General features: G+C 56.8%; 2 protein-coding genes across 5 annotated transcripts; both read right to left on the bottom strand.

The window, feature by feature from the left end:
• Window positions 1-121: 121 nt before the first annotated feature.
• RUSC1 (RUN and SH3 domain containing 1) lies at window positions 122-7619 on the bottom strand. 3 transcript variants are annotated; one of them, XM_040998925.1, is made up of 10 exons: window positions 6206-7619; window positions 5496-5912; window positions 4570-4668; window positions 4352-4428; window positions 4081-4255; window positions 3889-3994; window positions 3696-3742; window positions 2634-3192; window positions 1946-2074; window positions 122-792 (listed from the first exon to the last, which is right to left on the bottom strand). In XM_040998925.1, the coding sequence occupies exons 1-10, from the start codon at window positions 7581-7583 to the stop codon at window positions 624-626; spliced, it is 3156 nt and encodes a 1051-aa protein (XP_040854859.1). In that variant the 5' UTR covers window positions 7584-7619; the 3' UTR covers window positions 122-623. The 3 variants fall into 3 exon arrangements, with proteins under 3 accessions (XP_040854859.1, XP_040854860.1, XP_040854861.1); XM_040998926.1 differs by lacking the exon at window positions 5496-5912; XM_040998927.1 differs by lacking the exon at window positions 5496-5912 and having other exon boundaries at window positions 2634-2865.
• A 1075-nt stretch (window positions 7620-8694) lies between these two features.
• On the bottom strand, window positions 8695-17166 carry FDPS (farnesyl diphosphate synthase). 2 transcript variants are annotated; one of them, XM_040998943.1, is made up of 10 exons: window positions 17070-17166; window positions 15919-16081; window positions 14767-14907; window positions 10604-10684; window positions 10372-10494; window positions 9960-10048; window positions 9804-9876; window positions 9644-9721; window positions 9386-9520; window positions 8695-8951 (listed from the first exon to the last, which is right to left on the bottom strand). In XM_040998943.1, exons 2-10 carry the CDS (start codon window positions 16057-16059, stop codon window positions 8751-8753), a joined length of 1062 nt encoding a protein of 353 aa, XP_040854877.1. In that variant the 5' UTR covers window positions 16060-16081; window positions 17070-17166; the 3' UTR covers window positions 8695-8750. The 2 variants fall into 2 exon arrangements, with proteins under 2 accessions (XP_040854877.1, XP_040854876.1); XM_040998942.1 differs by lacking the exon at window positions 17070-17166 and adding an exon at window positions 16161-17053.
• Window positions 17167-21608: the final 4442 nt, after the last annotated feature.

Here is a 21608-nt window from a genome sequence, read left to right as displayed (position 1 = left end):
CTTCTCCATTCCTTCCTCAGAAAATACGAAGAGCTGGGCCCAGGTTAGTCAGGACACCTCCACCCTGGGCCTCCCTTCCCCCAAGCCTGGCACCTAAAAGCCATAGGAACGCACACACTCCACTCCCACACTTTATTGGAACAAAGAGGGAAGGGGGCCGAACACCACAGGCCCACCCGCCAGGGGTGTCCAGGCTTGAGCACCTCTTACAGCAGGAGTACTTCATAAATACAGGCGACGTGAGGAGATGAGAGTACTGCACACACAGCAAAGAGTCCAGCGGCCCTTCCAGCATGGGGACCAGGGCACACACTACACTGGCACAGTCCACTCAGGGTGGCTAACACATTTCCATGAGGCAGATAGGGAAAGAAGAGAGGGGTTGCAAGAAGGAAATTCCTGTTTATATACTTGGAAGAAGAGCAGATTCCACCTTACAGATGGGCATGGGAGGGCAGACGGAAAGTTTATTTTAAATATTTGTAGCAGAAATGTGTGTAGGAACAAATGCCATTTTGTGGACAGGGAAGAAGGCTCTGGGGTGGTGGGTTAGTGTTCAGAAGCCATTCTGTTCCCAGGTGCTGGGAGGGAACCGCAGGCGGGACAGGACGGAGGTCCCTGGGCTAGAGAACGAGTGAGGTATAGCCAATAGGCACTAATCCTTCAGTGCCATCCCGCCCACAGCGAAGCCAGTCCTCATCCACTGTCGTGATGACCCGCAGCACCTCCCCACGCCGGAAGCTCAGCTGCTCAGGTCCTGCAGCAGTGTGGTCACAGAGAGTCCGAACAGCCCTGGGGGGAGAGTGAGATGCCAAGATGAAAAGAGGCACATATTCTCAGCTGTCCACAGACCTCATCTCCGCCACTGCAGAGTGCCCCCGTGGGTGTGGCTCAGTGCGTGTGGACTGGGCTCTGAGAGATTAGATACCCATCTATCGATAGGCTGCATCTGTGTAAGTCCCCAGCCCTTCCTCTTCCTGAGTATCTGACCTACCTATCTGATACTTGCTGCTTCAGATTGCACACACAACACACCAAGTGGCACCTCCGCCAGCCCAGCTGGGCCCTCCTCTTGTGTCCCCTTAGACTGATAAAGGGTACTGCTTTGTTCCAGTTGCTGCCAACCCAAACTCAGGCATTGCCTTCCCTCCATCACCAAAATCCACTCCATCACCTGTTACACCATCTATTTCTCTTCAACTCTATTGCCAGCATGTGAGCTTAGGCCATCATACCCTTTTTCTACCCCCTCTCCCTCTTGGAGGATCTAGTTGGTCTTCATGAACCTCTCTTGGTTTGCCTCCTTAAGTCCCATTCACACAGCAGTCACATCTTCCTAAGACACAAGCAAGCATGTGCCTTTACCAGCATCCCACTGCCTCACAATGTGTTCCAGTGAGCCCTCCAGCTACAGCCCCTGCACACCCACAGTTTCCCATGTGGCATGTGTGGGCCTCCCTACCTCTGCCTCCCCTTCCTCTTGCAGCATGTACAGCCCTCTAACCACCACCAAGCCTCCCCTCAGGGCCTCAGACCTCAGTCCTGTCCATATGGCTCCAGAGGCGCCATCTTCCTGAGGCGGCGTCTTTGACACAGGAAATGGCAATTGCTCACTGATTCGCTCTTATCTCCCCTGGACCATGATGAGCTCCTTGCATTCCCCAGACCCCTAGAGTTGACCTCTGCATCCTCCCTGACCTAACACAGGGCAATAGGAAGTGCTTGGAAATTACAGCTGAATGGGAGATACATCTAGAAGCTTAATTCAGTGGCCTGAGTGAACACAGTGCAGCCTCTAGGCCAAAGAAGTCTCTACTAGGAGAATGTGCAGTCCTTCCACATTCACATACCCATGGCATGGCCAATGCTTGAACAAGCCACTCTAACACCCACAGTGTGGCTAACACAACACAGGGTGACCAGCGCGTTTCCCACCAGCCCTTACCTGTGGGCCTGCACCATGCTGGACGCTGAAACCTCAGGCTCCTTGGGCAAACATGGAGTCTCAGGAGGGACCCCCCGCTTCACGAGGGCCAGCATACTCACTGTTGGGGGCAGCCAGCTAGATGGTCTCCTAGGTGGGGGGGGGGGGGGAGGCCTCAGGCTCGCGGAGGTCATCCCACCTCCAGGGGGAGCCCAAGATAGCATTCAGGGATTAGGAGAGGGAGGAGGGGGCCTGGCTGGGAGATGGTCACTGCTAATGGGCAAGGTGGCACTGAGGCCCTCACTGCCTAGCATCTTGCAGGGGGGTATTAGGGAGATGACAACTAGGGTCTCTAGTGCCAAAAATCTCAAAGGGCTCGAGGAAGCAGCAGGGGATCTGTCCAGGATGAGAGTTAAGGGAGTCCATGAGAGAACCTCCAGCAGTCATCCTAGGGCCAGGGTGGCCAATGCCTGCTTTCTACAAGGTCATGGGGAAGAAAGGTCGGGGCATCTTCCAAAACATCAAATCGTTACTTCAAAAACAAACCATGACCGTGACAATGCAGCCACTTACAAGGCTGTAGGTAACAGTGGCATAACCTCTTCACCCACCCCCACTTGCAAAAAGGCTGTCTCTAGAGGGTCTTTGGAGCAGCCCATGGGGCCCTGAGAGGGTCAGAAGACCACAGAGGGAACAGGCACCCAGATACCTGGATTTCAGGGCCCCATTCTCAGTTTCCGCAGAACCCCCAGGAACTCCGAACAGCCTCCCGAACCAAACGCCTCTGCCTGGTGCCGCCTCCACTGTAGGCAGGGATCTCTCCTGTGCACTCCCAGCAGCAGCTCCTGGGCGCTTCGGTCCCCACCGAGGCAGAGGGAAGCCCTCAGGGCCCCCCGAGGCATAGACCCGGGATGCCTGGGTCAGCTGCTCCCACCAGCCGCCTGGGGCAGGGGCCTTTGGAGGAGCCGATGTCGCTGCAGTGTCAGGAGCAGCCTCCTCGGAAGCCCCCCGAAGGGTCTGGGCCAGTCGCCCCCCCCAGTGCAGCATGGCCTGCACGGTCTGCTGCAGGGCTGGCGGTGGGCCTGGTGGGGCCGGTGAAGCAGGCGGGCCCAGGGCCAGGTGGTGGTGGTGCTCAAAGAGGAGGTCCAGGTGGAAGGTGAGCACAGACAGGGGCTGTAGCAGGAGCAGCAGCTCCGTGGACAGGCCCGGGCAGCTGCTACGGGCCAGTGAGAAGAATCCAGTGGGCAGGTAGAGGAGAGACAGCAAGCCTAGGAAACAAAGTGGAGCCAGTGTCAGGCTGGTGGCCTGGTCGTGGGCCTAGGCTGCACACCCTTCCCACATCAGCCCACCACACACACCCTTGCCAGGCCTTGTTCTGGCACTGAGGGGCCCATGGCAGAACACAGGACTGCCACATCTCAACCCTGAGAGAGAGCACTGGTGGGGCCAGATACCTGACAGTAACGCTCAGGGTAGAGAGGAGGACCATGGGGCACCCAGAACGTGGGGAGAACTGGAGTGCAGGTGGAGCTTCACTGGGGGAGCAGGAAGGAGGGACAAACCAACACGATGCAGTAGTTATGAGGCAAAGAGGACCAGACAGGGAGAGTGGAGTCGAGGCCACAGGCAGTGCTGAGCCAGTGCTGAGCCTCAGGCAGGACAGAAGGAAAGAAGCACCAGGAAGCTGAAGCAGAACGCCAATAAACTCAGCCAGAACTAGCAGCAGCGCACCCTCCCTGCCTCTCCCTTCCCTCCGCCCGGAGCTTCTGACCTGCATCTTCCTGAAGACTTGAAAACCACAGCTCCAACTGCTTGGTGCTGCAGGGGGGAGGGAAAGGGAGTCAGTGGGTGCAGACACACACGGGTCTGTCCAGGAGGTCTCCTTCAAGGCAATGGGGTCCACCCACGATGCCCCTGGAGTCCTCAGGGCCCAGAAGGAACAGTGGGAAGAAAGCCATACTCACTTGAGCAAGCCCAGGATGAAGGCATGGAAGCGGCTCCGGCTGCTGCTCAGCGGGGCCAGACGGCTGACCTGGTTATACAGGGTTCCCAGAGAGCAGGTGCTAGCGCCTGAGCACAGGGGCGGTGGGGGCGCGGTCAGCCAGGACTTGCCCCACCAGCCTCCTCCCCACCCACCCCGCTCCCTCCGGGCCCACCTGGCTTCACCGAAGCCTCTACCACGCTCCAGGGGCTGCTGCGGCGCTGCCCGGTGATGAGATCCTTGCGAAAGGGCTTCAGCCCGTCAGCCACCAGGGCGTGCAGCGCTGGACACAGGGTGGTCAGAACCAGGTGGCCCACGTCCGGACTGAGTCGGCTGTCCCCTAGCTGGGCCTGGAGGCAACGCAACGGGGAGGGGTCCAGGGAGATGCCCTGGCACCCACCCTCCACCCCAACGTTAACCATGCCCCCCTCCCTTGCCACCTTCACCTTCTGAACCAAGTTCCGGGCCGCCCCAAAGTGCGAGATGATCTTATCCACCGAGGCACTGACCGCGATCAGGAGACCTGGGACGGAAGGCACAGGGGAGCCGGCCCGACCCAAGGGCAGTGGATAAACAGACGGGGCTAAGCAACTGGATCCCGGGAACCCGAAATGGGGTGAGGGTGCCCACGCGAGGAGTGGAGCCAGGGGACTACCCTCCCTACCTTTCTTCTGCTCCTGTAGCTGGCCAGTCCCACTCCGGGCTTCTGCCATCCACAGCCGTTGAGCCCAGGGAACGCCGGCGAAGGACCAGGAACTACGGACTGGGGGATTTGGGAAGAAGTGACACTTACCGAAGGTGACCCAACAGCTGTGGGCTCCCCGCACAGGCCATCTCCAGGGATCAGCGGAGAAGAGGAGGTGTCTGCCGCGCCCAGCCCTTCTGCAGGGTCGCGCGGAGAGGGAGAGCACGGCTGGACCCGGGTCCTCTCCCCACGCACCCTCCTCCCGAGGGGAGCCCTTCCTCCACCCACCTCCTGAACCCGGGAGCTCGCTCCGCCTGCCGGACAGGGGCCCTGCCCCGCCCAGCGCCGGGGAGCACGTGGGGGATCCCGAACCAATGGAAAGACAGACAGACGGGGAAAGGAAGGAGGGCGGAGGGAGCCTGGAAGGCGCCGGAAAGGGGAAACCGGGTCCCGCGCCCTCGTCTGGGAGTCGGCTGTGCCCCCAAATCCCATCTCCCCGAGGGGGCAGAGCTTGTGGGGCGTGGTTTATGATGGGGCGTGGCCATGCGCCCCCAAATGCTTCCCCCTCTACCCACCCCAAGCAAAGGGGTGGCCCCGCAGGAGTGCGCTGGAGGCTGCTACTGCAGGTCGCGCACTTTGCACTGGGACAGCCCAGAGTCGGGCGTGGGGGCCGGGTAAGCCGTGTCCACTTTGCCCCGGGCAGACCTGGCCACGAGGAGTGCAATGAGGGCAAGACACCCCCAGGCGGGACCAGCAGTGACCTTGGCTGGAATTGGGGGCCCCAAGTTCAAGGGTGCAATCAAGCCGGGGATGCCCTGGGGAACAGCTGCCACTGAGGGTCCGGATGGAAAGGGGGTGGCCCCTCCGGAGGCGTGGCTCGCGGGGCTGGCCCGCCGCCGTCTTACGTAGCCTGGGCGGAGGCGGTGGGCTCCTGGTCCAGCGAGGGGCCTCCGGCGGCCGCGGTGGCGCTGGCAGTGGGGGGGCGGGCACCTGGCGGGGTGGGGGAGCCGCGGCGGCAGGGAAGGTGCTACTTCTGGGGAAGAGCGGGGACAGCAGCAGGGCCAGCTCGGGGCTGGCCAGGCAGGGGAGGGCGCCCCGCGTCGGAGGCGAATAGGCTCCCACCGGGGACAGGCGGACGGGCAGCAGCGGCTCCTCCGGGGGGCTCGGAGCCCCCAGCAACCGCGGCCCCGCGGCGCCTGGCCACCCGGTCAGCGGCGCCAGAAGCAGGGACCCAGCTGCGCCCGCGCCCTCACCCTCCAACAGGGGGTGCCCGTCGGCCGAAAGCCGGAAAACCAGGGGCCGAGGGAGTAGGAGGGGACCGGCTGCAGGCGGGATTGAGGGGTGGGAAGCGTGGCAGGCGCAGAGGGGAGGGAGGGCAGCAGGGACCAGCAGCCAGGCGAGAGGGGCAGGAGAAAGAGGGAGCAGAGAGTTAGTGCTGTAACCCGGTGACCCCGCCCGGGTTCCCTTTCCCGGAGCGCCCCCCTAGGTGGAGGGGGCAGGGAAGAGGTGGGTGACACAGAATGGAGGGGGAGACAGAGGACCAGGTTGGACAGCTCCGGAGGCGCAGGACAAGGCCGAAGCCCAGCCCTGCGGCCGGCTCCCACCAGTCTCTTACCCTCGGGGCCTGTCTGTGCGCCTGGCTCCTCGGGCTTCTGGGTGGCCGGGGCCTCCTGGCCGGCCGCGGGGCTGGCGGCCCTCGCCTCCTCTGGCTGCCCTTCGGCTATGGGCTGCAGCCCAGGGCGGTTCTTCTTCCTCCGGGGAGGGATAGGGGGCGGCGGGGGCCGCGGCGGCACCAGGGCCCAGCCAGCTGGGGGGTCTCGGGGCGGCACGGGCGGCGGCGGGGCCCGGTTGCGGGACCGCAGTTCCTTGAAGGTGGTGACCTCGCGCGGAGCCGCCGCCGCGGGGCCGCCCAGCGACCCGGCTGGGGGGAGCTCGGTGTCGGGCGAGAAAACGATGAGCCAGTCGCTGCGGTCTTTCTTGGCCTGCGGCACCAGGGGCAACCCCGGGCCCCGCTTGCGCTTCTGGGCCAGCTCATGGAAGGATGTGATGGTCCGGTGGGGCACCGGCTCCTCGCTGACGTCACTTCTCCATCCCCCATCAATTTTCCCTGCATCTGTTTTCGAGCCGGAATCAGTCAGCCCTGTGTTGCTCTTCCAACCCGAGTCGAATTTCCCAGCTTCCGTCTTCCAGCCAGAGTTAGTATTTCCGTCGATTTTCCAGCCGGAGTTATTGTTCTCGGTGATTTTCCATCCACCTCCAGCCGTTTTCCCTGCATCGCTTTTCCAAATGGGGTTGATGTTCCAAGTGGGTTCTGTTTTCCCAGCGTCGCTTTTCCCATCCTCCGCCTCCGAGAGCTCCGAGGTAGGGAGGTCCTGCTCCCCGCTCTCCTCCTCTTCCTCCAAGCTCGGCGAAGGGAGGTCGTGGAAGGTGCTCAAGGCATTGCAGTTAGAGTCTAGGTCGGGGCCTGGCGGGGAGGAAGCACCCGAGCAGGAATCCGGGGAGCAGCAGAAGCTGTCCGGGGAGCAGGGGTCAGGGCCTGCCACAGGAGCCGAGGGCGAGCCTTGCTCTAGGGGAAGGATGCCAGGCTGAGGAGCGCCATCCTCCAGGCGAGGAAGGTCCCGGGAATAGACAGAAACCGGGGACTCATCTGGGCTAAGATCAGAGCAGGAGCTGAGCGAGGAGGAGCAGCCCGGGTCGGAGGGAGAGGCCGCTCCTTCTTCTTCCTGCGTTGACAGATCCTGCCTGTTTTCGAGAGCTGGCCCGTGTTCCTGGCAGCAGCGGCAGGGCACGGCGGGGCTGTTAGAATTGGCGTCCACCAGGGTCCCGCTGCAGGGGCCCCTGCTCTCCTTGCCCCCAGCATCTCCTGGAGGAGGGGGTGTGCTGAGGGGCCCCTCCCGCAGTTCCGGGTGGCGGGACAGGTGCAGGCCTAGGGAGACATGCTGGAGGTGGATGTGGTTGAGGTTGCAGAGTAGAGCTCTTTGAGGGGACAGCATGGTGCCAGTGGCGGCGACGTAGTGGCCTCTAGAGAACCCGGCGGATGGAGCGTCTTACATCCACCTACCTGGCAAAGGCAGGATGCAGACCTGGAAGACAGGGGGTGATAAGGGCAAGGGCTGCAGGAAGGACATCCACCACCCCCCCTCAGGGTGACCGGCTCTAGCTGCTCTGGAAGGTATTTAAATGAGATGCCAATCGCCATTCACTGTCCAGGAGTTTCCACTGCAGTGTTTGCAGGTGAAGTCGAATGTAAACCCCCCTCCTCCCCGCCCCACCCGGGGAGGGTCACAGAATGCAGCGGCTGCGCACTGGGTGTCCGTGGGGGTGCGGGGACTTGCCAGAGGATGTAGCCCAGAAGGGGATCCCAGGGTCCTTTTTGCAGAAATCTGACCCTGCCCTGCAGGCTACCACTCCCTGACTGAGGAAGGCTGCCGAGGGAGACCCCGCCCAAAGGTTCTTAAAAGCAGGAGGGAGGCAGTGCTGAGGACGAAGCCCAGTGAATGCAGGAAAGAGGCGGGGGCTGCTGCAGAGAAAGACTGAGCAGCGGTCGGTCTGGATATGCACTCCACATCTGCAGGCTGCCGCGCACCGGCACCAGCCTGCAGCATCGGTTCACCCTTAACCGGCTGGCATCGCTGGTCCATCCTCTCATCTCTCCATCACCTAACCACCACCCCATCCCTGTGCTGCCCCACCCGACCCGCCTCCCCAGCTAGACCACCTGCCCAGCCCTCCTCACCAGGGTCCTCCCGGAACCACTCCGGCCTGGGGCTGGTCAGAGGCTCCCACCGTCCCCGAGGGGAGGGGAGGGGCGCTAAACCAACACGCTCGCTCGGCTGCGCAGCCGCACCCCTTCGCACAGAGGCGTGCCTTAGCTCAGACCCGCCTCCCAGACCCTGACGTCTTGCTTGTATCACCCATCCAGACCCAACCTGCAGCTTTTCTGGTGTCCTAAGCTTTCGGTCCCGAGGGGCCCCTAGTGCTAAGATCCACGGTCCCAGCTTCTGCGCAGCCACCTTGCCCCCACCTGGACCCATCCCGCTCCGCCCAGCCCAGAGGAGAGGAGACGCAGCAGGCCACAGCACGAACAGAACCAAGAACCATGAAAAGATCACACAATAATTTATTGAGAGATCTCCCTCCCCTCCCTCGCAGTCTCTGGGTCACTTTTTCCGCTTGTAGATCTTGCGCGCTAGCCCCAGGAAGATGGACTGGGGCAGGGGCGCCGCATACTGTTCGATGAGGCTCAGCAGACGGTTGTAGCTGTCCTCCTCATACTGCGTGAAGGCGGCCTGAAGATTCAGCTCCTCGTAGAGCGCCTTCACCCGGGCCACCTTCTCAGCCTCCTTCTGGCCATAATTCTCCTGGGAGCCCCAGAGACAAAGAAAAAAATGGGATTGGCCTTGGGTAGCACCTTAAGAGCCCTCCTCATCACTACCTCCCTCCCCCACGCCTACTTCAAAACCGCTCCAAAGCCACCGCACTCTATCCCTGTCTCCCGGAATGTTCTGGGTATCTGAGATGCAAAAGCTCCCCTTTCTACGCCCCAAGCATTCAGATCCTGCCCCCGGCTTCAGCTCCCCCTACCCTAGAGCGGCATAACCTTGGCACTGTTGAAATCTGGGAGTGGGCTGAGGTGGGTCTAGTCTGTGTGCTACAGAAGGATCAGCAGCATCCCTGTCTCCAGCATAAGACAGAACACCTGCAGAAACTGCCTGGGGGCCCCTACGGGTCCCCAGGGGCAAGGCTGGCATAGCCCTGCTTTTCGTATTACACCCAGGGTCCTCTCCTGCGGCACCTGCAGGATCTGACGCTGTTCCGGCGTGGCCCTTTGCAGACACTGAACCACCAGCCAGCTGCATTTGTTGTCCTGGATGTCGGTGCCAATCTTGCCCGTCACACTTGGGTCCCCGAAGAGGTCGAGGTAGTCATCCTTGGCCAGGGGCAAAAAGGGAGGAGTGAAGAGGCATCCCGGGGCAGGGGGTGGGGAGCAAGGTGAAGACGTACAGTGCGTACAGTGCCTGCAAGGCGGAGGAGCACGCTCTGCCTTCCCTACCTGGATCTGGAAGAATTCCCCCATCTCCAGTAGAATCTTCCTGGCATTAGCATGCTCCTTCTCCCCGTCAATGCCGGCCTACAGAGGAAACAGGTGAATGAGCCAGACCCCAAGAGAGTCGCCCCATCGGCATGCCAGGAAAGCAAGGCGGCCCACTCACCATGTACATGGCAGCCGCCACGGGGAGGTAGAAGGAGTAGAAGGCCGTCTTGTACTTGACGATGGATTTGTACCTGCGGGGGAGGTACCTCCTCAGGATGGTGCCCACGCTGAGCCCTCCCTCCCCAGCCCAAGTTGGGGGTTCACCAGCCCTCACCGCTTTTCAGTGTATCTGCCCAGATCCACGTTGCCCTGGGGCGCCGTGATGAGGTCCAGAGTCTGCCCAATCTCTGTCTGATAGGAACTCTATGGTGGGGCACCAAGATGGCCCGTGAGCCAGGCCGCCTCTGGGGCTGGGGAGGCCAGTTAGCCCGGGGGCCCAGGGCCCAGACCAGCACAGGAACGAAGAGGAAGGGCCAGAAATGGCAGGGAAGTCCCCAAGGCAGTTCATCTCTGTGCCCTTGGCCCCTTCTTGCAGCTACACCGGGCAACACAGATACCCTTCTTGCTGCTCCCACCACCGTCCCCAACTCCTTCTTTCCAGGCCCAAGGAGAATGCCCCTTGGTGGCTGAGACCTATGTCCCCTCCCCACCCCCACCCCTGGGGGCAGCCCAGGCCCATGGTGCACCTGCAGGAAGAGCTCGATGAGGTTCAGGTAGTAGGGCTGGTCCCGGCAGTAGGCCTTAAGCAGGCGGTAGATACATGCTTCTAGAAGCAGGGCATCATTGACAGCGTCCAATCCGATACCTGGCTGGGAGGGGCCGCAGGGGAGAACTATGAGCCTCCCTTGGTTCACACCAGGGACTGGCCCCTCCTTCCCCCACCCTGGGGGACCGTGTCCTGCCCCCACCTCCCGTTACCTTTTGATACCAGCATGGCTGGCCCCGGCGGGTGAGGGACGAATCCATGATGTCATCTGACACCAGGAAGAAGGCTTGCAGCTAGGAAAACCGAGAGTGGATGGAGTAAGCTCCCCCACCGGATCCCTGGAATGTTCTTTCAATGAATAACAAAGCTGCTGCTTCTGCAGGTGCCTGCAGGTCAGGAGAGGAGCAAGGAGGGAGGGTACTTGTGGCCTTTGCCGCTCCGCCTCCCTCTCTGCCACACAGGGTCCTGCATCCTTGCTGTCCCAGACAAGAGAGGCAGATTTCATCATAGCCTGGCCCCAGCGACAGAGATACTCTCAAAGACTGAAGGCTTTGGCAAAGGCTTTAAGATGTCCCCACACAAGGTGACCCCGGGGCTCTGTGGCCAGGACCCAGTGCCCCTTGAAGGAGCTCGGGGGGCGAGATGCAGGGCTGGTGGAGTGAAGTGACACTCCTGACTCCTGGTAATGCTGACACACATGTGCAGGACTTGAACAGCTAGAAACCCTTGGCCACAGCAGCCAACAGCAGGCTCTTCCATGGGGCCAGCCACCCGAATTGTAACATGGTGACTTTTTCCCACTAGCCCCAGCAAGGGGGCTGCCTAACTGCTTGTCAAGTGCAGGAAACACTCTAACCAATGCCCAGACCTTCTGGCAGCCAAGTGACACATTCCTGAAGCAGCTCTGCAAAACCTGGTTTTTCTGTTTGTTTCAGATTTGTTTATTTAAAAGACACAGCTACATAGAGACAGAGAGAGAAGGAGAAACAGAGATCTTCCCTCCATTGATTCACTCCCCAGTTGGCTGCATAGACAAGATGAAGCCAGGTTTCAGGAGCTTCATCTGGGTCTCCCACGCAGGCACAGAGGCCAAATACTTTCCGCTGCTCTCCCAGGTGCATCAGCAGGGAGTTGGATAGGAAGTGGAGCACCCAGGAGTCCAACTGGCACCCATGTGGGATGCTGGTGTCACACAGGCAGCTTAACGTGCTATGCCATGATGCTGGCTCCAGGACCTCTCATCCCACTGTGTATGCAGTGCAAGCACAGAGCTCGGCGTAGACCATGTGGAAGGTGCCCGTGCCACCTGGCCCTGTCCTAGGCCTGGGCCTCAGGGCAGGGGGCATCTATCTGTATCTTCACCTCCAACCTCACTGCAGAGGTGAGGCGGGGGGCCTGCATCTTTGGAGAGGCTGTTTTTTCTTACACAGTGTTCACCTAGAGTGGCATGTCTCCCGGGAGCCAACCCCACCCTGACTTCTGCCAAGGGTGACCATGATCCAGTGTCAGCCACCACCACTCAACCACAGTGATATCTCTTACAATTCTTCCATCTCCTTGGCTCCCCACCTGCCCATCAATCAGGAACGTTGGGGCATAGGCCTTCAGCACCCAGGGGTCATTATCTCCCCAGGTAGGTGCAGGGGGGCAGGCGGCATACTCCCACCTCACCAACGGGGTGTGTATTTCAAATTGTGGAGCCTAATGGTGACCCCAGGAAAATAATCAGACAGGTTCAGACTGGATGTGAACCGCTTGACCAAGCAGCTGGCCCAGAGGTGACCCTGGGGAGAAGGAATATTCCAAAGACGTGTGTTAGCCCAATGGGACAGTTACCACTTGTAATGTCAGCATTCAATACTGGAGTACCAGCTGCTCCACCTCCAATGCTACTCCATGCCAATGCATCTGAGAAGGCAGTGGAAGATGGCCCCGAGCACTTGGGCCCCTGCACCCATGTGGAAGACCCAGATGAAGCTCCTGACTCCTGCCTAAGGCCTGCTCTAACCCTGCCCTTCATAACCACTTGTGAGGCTGCAACCAGCAAATGGCTAATCTCTGTCTCTTCCTCTGTCATTCTACCTTTCAAATACATAAATAAATATTGCTGCTGTTGTTGTTTTAATATTTATTTGAAAGAACAATAGACAGAGAAAGAAATCTTCCACCCACTGGTTTGCTCCCCAGACAGCTGTAACTGCCAAGGCTCAGCCAAGCCAAAATTAAGACTCAGGTCTCCCACATGGGTGAGAGGGCCGAAGTACTTGGGACCATTCTCCACTACTTTCCCAGGCCATAAGCAGGGAGCTGGGTCAGAAGTGGAGCAGCCGGGACACAATCCAACATCCAGAAGGGATGCTGGCCTTGCAGGCAGCTTTACCACTCTGCCACAGCACTGACCCCTAGACAAGTTAAAAAACAAAAACTGAAGGACTTCACCAAATGCATAGACATTAAACAACAGTGATACAGGGATTTCAGGAGAATGAGGAATATTTGTGGAATAAGTGCTACATAATGTATCACCATGAAATAGATCGGCTTGTGTAATCTATCTATTACGGTTACATGGACAAATGTTCTCGCTTTTAGTAAGTAAATGGTGAAAAAATAGAAAAATCAAAGGTTAAAAAAGATGGAGGAGGAAAGGATGAGAGAAGCAGAAACTCGAATGTTACTGGAGTGGATGGAAAGCACCTCAGGAGGCAATGGTACCCACAGCCGGTCTGTCAGCCCCTGCAGGCCGACACAGAGGGCACTGTGGGCTCAGAGCAAGTGAGACAAACAACTTGGTTCCCATGGCTCTGCCCCGCTCTCCAAGTTCCCAGGCTCCTAGCCCCTTGGATCCAGAGACAGATGTCCCCATTACCCAGGTCCCACCCCGCTCCACTGCCTGTATCCTGTTACCTCCTTGGAGGAAAAGCCAAACTGGAGTGCCAAGGCATCCAGGACACAGGGCATCACTGACCCTCCTGGGTCCAGGATGCAGCGTGACTGCCTGAGCTTGCCACTCATCTTATGGGGGTCACTTCCACCCATCTGAGGCCTGGCCCCCCTTCCCGAAGCCAAGACCCCCTGTCCCTTGTAAAGCCTTTAGGCAGGGCCAGCAAACTATACTTTCAAAAGCAAGGAGGATGGGGAGCAAGCAAACCAGACAGATGCCAACACGCATGCACGCGTTCATTCATTCATTCATTCATTCATTCATTCATTCCCTGTCCCAGGAACAGGTGGCAACTTGGCATCAGCCCAACCACCTGCTACTCTACAGGCACCTGGCCCCAGATCTCATTATTTTCCAAGAAAGGCAGGAAATGTAAGTGTATAAGTGAAATCACTCCTTTCCTTTTTAAAGATTTATTTATTTGAAAGTTAAAGAGAAAGAGAAGAAACACAGAGAGATCCCCACTTACTGGTTCACTCTTCAAATGGCTGCAAAGACTTGGGGCTGGGCTAGGTCAAAACCAGAATCCAGGAACTTCATCTGGATCCCCCACGTGGGTGTAGAGGCCAAGCACTTGGCCCATCCTCTGCTGCTTTCCCAGGAGCACTAGCAGGGAGTTAGATCAGAAGTGGAACAGGTAGGATTCAAACTGGCACTTCCATGGGATACCAATAAGTGCCACTACACTGGCCCCAGAACCTCTTCTTGGTAAAGATTAGGGGACTTAAAACACTTTCCAAAGCTATCAGTGGGCTACTATTTAATCATTACTTCAGAACAATCTGGTAGAAGAACTGTGTTGGGGTGGGTATGTCAAGCAAGTTAAGCCACTGCCTGTGATGCTCATGTCCATAGCTGAGTACTGGCTGCCCTGCTTCTGATCCAGCTTTCCGTTAACGTGCCTGGGAAACAACAGATGACAGCCCATGTGCTTGAGCTCCTGTCATACCCATGGGAAACCCAGATGGATTCCTGGCTCTTGGCTTTGGCCTGGCCTGGCCTGGCCTAAACTGTTAGAACCATTTTGGGGAATGAACCAATCTCTAATTAATTGATTAATTTTTAATTAATCTTTTAAAAGATCTATGTCACTTGTATGGCTGTCCTTTTTTCAAAATCGATTAGAAAGATTCAGAGATGGACAGGCACACAAAACCCCCATCACTGGCTCACAGCCCACACACCCGGGCATAAACACCTTCACGTTTCGTGCTTCGAGCAATGGGCTGACACCTGTGTGCCGAGTCAGCGGGGCCAGGCTAGGGTCTAACCACAACTTCTTTATACACACCTAATGACAGAGCAGCCCCCCCTGCCCCCCCCACTGATCAAGCCTGGAGTAACCCCCATCTGCCAAACCAGCTCTGACACAGGACGGGCAGAGTCCCTAGCCCCCCGCCAATGTTCCCTCCCCTAGAAACCCCTTCTCACCAGCTCCACACACCAGCCCACGGTCAGGGCCCGCTGCAGGCTCTCAGCGTCCTGCTTCCTGGGCTCCTCCAGCTCGCGGAAGACCACCAGCACCGTCAGACCCCGGTTGTACTTGCCACCAAGGGCATTGTACTCCAACACCTAGTGACAACAGAGGGAGAACGAGGGGACACAGGGCATCAGGGTCTATGCGACAGCAACTGGTATGTCTCCTAGGCGTCCCCTTTGGGCCAATCCCTCCCTCACCCCGGGCACTACTCCCTGGCCCTGCCGCCTCCTCCATAGTTCTCCTGCACAGTTGGCAAGGTCTCTACGTGCCCAGGCACACTGGAGCTGCAGTCTCCCCACTATAGTCAATGCTGTCCCAACCCCAAATGGGGTTCAAACTCAACAACTGAGCACACGCAGCGGGAATGGCCGCCTCGCCCAGATGCCTGCTAGGGTTTCAGCCCTGCCCTCACTTTCCCACACTTCCCCTGTGCCACCCAGCCCCACTCTCCCAACCCCCTCCTGTTCCCCAGACGCAACCCCACTGCACCACCTCTTCCCCCCAAAAGTGGCCAGAGGAGGGCTGGGAAGAGTCCAAGGCTGCAGATCCATTTCTCACTGAAGTTGTCCTCCCCAGGTTCCTTCGGGTAAAATCCAGGTCATGGGTTCTACTCCTTGGCTTTCCACTGTCCCACTCTCAGACATCAAAAAAATCCAGGAAGTCCTGCCCACCCCCTCAGACTAAGCACCACCCTGTCTCCTCCCATGGCCCCCTTAGAGAAATGAGACACATGACATTCATAGAAAGAAGTTTACTAGATATTCCAAAAGAAAAACAGACAGCTTCTGTGTCACAGTGGGGACTTCTCAGGCACCTGTAGTCCAGCACCAGGAGACGGGGCAGCCTATGACCGCCTTCCTTCTGGGAGGGCTACCCCTTTCTGCCTTCCAGACACTGCATCACAGCCTGACCCGGGCCCAAGGCTCCATGGCCACATGAGGCAGCATAGGGGGCACACCCTCGCACAGCCCAAGTCAAGTTGAAGGACAGACCTTCCCACACCTGCCCCTGCCCATTCCTACAGAACTGCCTCTGCTGACAGTCTCACTCAAAAACCACCATACAGTCCCACACAGCAGGACCAGCAGGTGACTGGTGCTCACCTCCTTAAGCCGGGCAATAGCATCTCCTGTCTCGGGGTGCCCCATCTCCTCCTCTGTCAGCACCTTGACGATCTGGGAGAAGTGCTGGACAAAGTCCTGTTTTGCTTGGGCATACACATCTGGCTGCTGGTCCCCGTTCATGTTGAGAGAGGAGCTAAGCGCTCTGAAGGAAGAGAAGGGCAAATCAGATACCTGACCAGGTGCTCCCCTCCCCCAAGATCCCTCACCCCAGCCACACTCACCGAGGCTCCTCTGTCCTCGCTTGGCACCGGCAGCGGGCACTGTGCCAGGCCCCCAGGACCGGGCACCCACGCACCACACAGGGCCTCCGAAGGGGGCCCAGCAACCTCTCCCGGGCCACCCAGCAGGGGGCTGGCAGCAGGAAGACCCCCACAGATCTCAGCCAGCGGGACAAGGGCATCGTGGGAGTGGCATGGGGAGGGGGCACCGAGCACTCCCTGAAAGGGGCAAGCACGTGGATTACCCCCCACGCTAACTTTTTTTATCTCTTGGCTCACAATGCCCCACCCTCTTGGGGAAAAAAAATTAGTATAGCTGCATGACTGGGACCCAGCAACAATCGCTGCTTAGATTAACAGGTTAGCTGCAGGCACAAGTAGCAAAGTACCCCAAGCCTAGGGCCAAGAGGTTCCCCTAAGTCATCCTATCACACAGAAGCCAAACTGGGGCGTTCAGCATATGAGAGGACGGCTGAGCAGAGGCACTGCCATATGGAGAAGCCAGCTTGCCCTAGACAGACAACGAAGCGGGGTGTCTCAGCTCCAAGCTACGTCCCACATAGGGGAAATGGACTGGGAGGGGAGGGCAGCCCCATGGGTGCTGCATCCATCTAGGGTGCAGAGACTGCACCCCGAGCCTGAAAGGGAGCGCTGGGACAACACAGAGCGCCTCGGAGCAACTCGGGGGCGCGGGGAGGGGGCGCCGCGAGGGCTTGCTGCAGGTGTAGACCCAGGTTCGCACGTACGGGGACAGGGAGGTTCAGAAAGGCACTTGGGCAAAGTTTGGGAGTTTCCGCACGGCCACCGACACCAGCACAACAGGCTGGGATGCCCGTGCTTCACAGCATCCCTACACAAGGGAGGCCGGGTCTCGGACCCCAGCCTCCAGTCCCAGAACAAGACCTCTCTCACCTGGTCCTTGATGTCGGTTCTTGCTTGGTCCAGATTCTTGGCGGTTTACTCCTAAAAGCCGAACACGCTTCACGCTCTGCCCTCTGGGTGAAGTAGTTCTGAATCTCCCTCCGCTGGTAGAAGAAGCAAAGCGTTTAGACTACAACTCCCGGCATGCCGGAGGAGGGACAGAACCAGCGCGATCTAACGTGGGCCGGCGGGGCGGAGCCGAGCCGCGTTGATTGGGTGCTGGCCCTCGTGTGAGCATGGGGTCTCCGGCGGACGACCAATGGGCGGCTGGGACGGGCTGTCAGGCGGATGGACGCACGCCCCGCCCGGGGGCGGTAGTGGGACCTGGAGCCTGCGGACGGCCTACGCCGTCGCCCTGCCTCCTGGCTGGCTGTCACCTAACTCTACGCTCCCATTTGCAGTGTTTCTGTGAGGCCCCTTTGGTAAAATTCCAAAGATCAACTTTGACGTTTATTAGTTCTCCAACTTAGGAAAAACATTTACTAGTGCTGATTCTCAGTCCATTTGACTTCTGGCTTTCCTCATCTGTTGCATGTGGACAGAATCATGAGGTAATGGATATAAAATGCCTGAAGACTGTAAACGAGGCCCCCCTCAGCAGGGTTTTGAAGCCAACTGGCTTTCACCACGTTGGCCCTTTCCCCATGAACCCTCCAGAATCCTCAGAACCCTGGGGCACATCTGACAACGTCAGCGCTGACTGCACCCCAGAACTTGTGCTATCCCTGAAGGAGCAGGTGAGAATCCAATGCTAGCCACGTTTGTTTAAAAAAGTTAAAAGACAAATTCCTACACCTCATAGACCAGGTGGGCATCTCAAAAGAGGCTGTTTTTCTCTTTGTTCTTGTGTTTGTTTTTATTATGATTTATTTGAAATGAAAAATTACAAAGAAAAGGACAGATACAACTTCCATACGCTGGTTCACTCCTCAAATGGTCACATAGGGCTAGAGCTGAGTCGCTCTGAAGCCAAGAGCTCAGCACTTCTTGCAGGTCTCCTGTGAGGGTGCAAAGGCCCAGGGACTTGGACCATCTTTTGCTGCTTTCCCAGAACAAAGGTAGGGAACTGAATGGAAAGTGCAGCAGCCAGGACACGAACTGGCACCATAAATATAGGTTGAATGTACAACTCCATGATGCCAGTCCTCCCAGACTGGTATTTTTATGGACATGATATAAATCATCCATTTCTTCTTCCCTCCAACTTCTCATGGAAAGTGTGTGTTGGAGGGGAGGGGTTCTAGATGCAGAATTCCCCTAAACAAATCCCTCTGGATGACACTGACCATCTAGGTTCTTACCTAATGGAGGAGCAAGTGACTCCTTCAGTCCAGTGATTACGACCTTGTCGAGTTCTTTCTCGGGTTGCCATCGAAGGTGGCAGCTCTCTGCTGGACATCGTGGGCACACTCAGACCTCTGGGGAAGCTCAAGATGGTCAAAAAGAGGGCCAAGAAGTTCATTCCACAGTAGTCAGACCAGAATGTCAAGATGAAGGTTAACTGGATTAAGTCCAGAGGTATTAACAAGAGGGTGAAAAGATTCAAGGGTCAGACCTTGATGCTCAACATCAACAGAAGCAACAAGAAAGTAAAGCGTGAGCCTGGTGCAGTAACCTAGTGGATTTGCCTTGCACACACTGGGATCCTATATGGGTGCCAGTTTGTGTTCCTGCAGCCCACTCCCCGTCCAGATTCCTGCTTGTGGCCTGGGAAAGCAGAAGAGGACGGCCCAAAGCACTGGGACCCTGCACCTTCATGGGAGACCCAGAAGAAGTTCCTGGCTCCTAGCCTCAGATTGGCTCAGCTCCAGCTTTGCAGCCACTTGGTAAGTGAATCAGTGGATGGAAGATCCTCTTTGCCTCTCCTCTGTATATCTGACTTTCCAATAATAATAATATTATTAATAATAAAAAGTAAAGCACAGGCCTTTCAGTGTTGTTGGGTGGCCCTGGTGTACATTGCAGTGCCATGGTGGACAGAGCAGCCTGGCTGGCCATACCAGTCACCAGGCCCTGAGCCATGCTGAGCAGAGAGGAAAATGAATAGGCAGCGTGTGTGCACACTTTATTTGCTTTTGAATAAAAGATTTAAAACTGAAAAAAAAGTACCTACCTTATTGGATCAACTATATCATTCTCTCAAGTCAGTGAATTCCATTTGATAAAAAACAGGCAAGGACAACCTAAGCAAGGAGAGACAGAAGCTGGGTCCTGCTTTCAAAATGTGTTTCTTCTTTCTAACGTACATGAATTTATTTTCTTTAAAAATTCTCATTTTCGGGGCCCAGCGCTATGGCACAGTGGTTAAGGTCCTTGCCTTGCACACCCAGGGATCCCATATGGGCGCCGCTTCTATCTCAGCAGCCCCGCTTCCCTTCCAGCTCCCTGCCTGTGGTCTGGGAAAGCAGTCGAGGACGGCCCAAAGCTTTGGGACCCTGCACCCACGTGGGAGACCCGGAAAAGGCTCCTGGCTTTGGATCGGCATAGCATCGGCCCGTTGCGCTCACTTGGGGAGTGAATCATCGGATGGAAAATCTTCCTCTCTGTCTTTCCTCTCTGTATATCCGCCTTACAAATAAAAATAATAGTAATAATAATAAATCTTTAAAAAAAATTCTCATTTTCAGGCCTGGTGTGATGGCTCAATTGATTAATCATCCCCCTTCAAGTAGTGAGATCCCAAATGGGTGCCAGTTTGTCTCCTGGCTGCTCCACTTCCCATTCTGCTCCTTGCTTGTAATTTGGCACAGCAGAAGAGGATGGTCCAAAGCCTTGAGACCCTGCATCTGCATGGGAGACCCAGAGGAAGCTCTTGGATCCTGGCTCATGGCTTCAGATCGGTTCAATTCCTGCCTTTGTGGCCACTTGGGGAGGGAGTGAACTAGTGGATGGAAGCTCTTTTTCTCTCTCTCTTTCTGTAGATCTGTCTTTCCAATGAAAATAAATAAATTTCAAACAAAAAAATGCTGCACATATTGGCACAAACTAAGCTGATAGCAGGCCTGGTGGAGGTTATTGGGGTTACTCCGACTAGGCTGTCGTTCCCACTGGTGTGCATGAGGGCCAAGTGTATTGTAGACTGAGCTGGCCAAGTCACGGTATCCATTGATTTGCATATATGATGGAGCTGGGAATGGAACTGACACAGCAGAAGTTAACACCAGTGTTTGTGTAGGCTGATGTGGGTGACAGACTGAGCCAGATTCTGCACTGGCTGACACACACAGGAGTTAGGTCTGGGGTCATTTCTGGTGAGATTTTTTTGGTAACAACCCCCAACTAAACTGTTGGGAATAGACCAAGGGAAAATCACGTGATCTGTAGTCTGACCATGGAGTGCATGTGTCAGAATTGAGCCTTCTCAATTGCTGAAGCCTGTGCATGCCCAAACGCACATGGGGGACATGACAGATCATTGAGGCATGAAGGGCAGAACAAGTTAGAAAATCTTCCAGCCAAGCTTTAACTGCAAGTATTGGATAAGTGGAAACTCTAAGGTGGACTATGTCAGCAAATGGACTTTGGAAGAATTTCCTCAACCTTGGAGTATCAAAATCAAAAGCATCTCAGAACTATTAAAACCACTTAAGCAGTACCCTTGGAACAGGCTCCACATTAAGGAGCCTGGAATGACATCAGGTGGTCGTCCCCTGTTCCCAGGTACTGATGCAGTTATGCTACTGGGGAGAAGCACTATTTCATTCTCTACTCCCTTCCTCCAGATACAGGAAAAAAAAAAATTGAAGCAATTGTCTCATCCGCTCCCCCTCAGCCACCCGTTCCTCAACTCTTCCTACCCTGATCAGTGGTCCACGTGGATGTTCATCTTTCACAACAATGTAAACATCATCAAAAATAAATCCTCCACAAGCTTTTCCAAACAATAGAAAGAGAGGCAATCCTTCCAAACTCTTTATATGAAGCCAATATCACTTTAATACCAAAGCCAGATAAACAACAGAAAAAGAGAACTACAGACCAATACCCTTGATGAAAAAGATGCCCACCCGGTGGACGTCTCTACAACCACCTGAATGCAGCTCCACCTTCTTTTGCATGGACACCGGACCACCCTGCATTGCATCCATCCAAGCATTGCTTGCTACTGTGAGACTGGCCTTTTACTCAATGTGAGCTTGGAGGTTAATGTCAATAATAACGTCTTGCAAAAGGGCCTTCTATTATTCCTACTGTCTTGGTTGTCCCCATTGACCTTAAGCTAATCAAGGGACCTATATTTAGGCCTTCATTCTTTCCTCATTCTTTAGACTCCCCTTTTCTTTGTGATACAAGATTGAGTTGTAGGATAAGAATTGTAGCAGGGGGCCTGGCGCGATGGCGCAGTGGTTAAGGTCCTTGCCTTGCACGCCCAGGGATCCCATATGGGCACTAGTTCTAGTCCCGGCAGCCCCGCTTCCCATCTAGCTCCCTGCCTGTGGCCCAGGAAAGCAGTCGAGGATGGCCCAAAGCTTTGGGACCCTGCACCCGCGTGGGAGACCTGGAAGAGGCTCCTGGCTTCAGATCGGCATA

The sequence above is a fragment of the Ochotona curzoniae genome, unplaced genomic scaffold (assembly GCF_017591425.1).
Source record: "Ochotona curzoniae isolate NIBS_2020 unplaced genomic scaffold, NIBS_Ocur_1.0 scaffold_1037, whole genome shotgun sequence".
Lineage (NCBI taxonomy): Eukaryota > Metazoa > Chordata > Mammalia > Lagomorpha > Ochotonidae > Ochotona > Ochotona curzoniae.
Note: the sequence above shows the minus strand (reverse complement) of the source record. Positions and strands in the feature narration are given on the sequence as shown.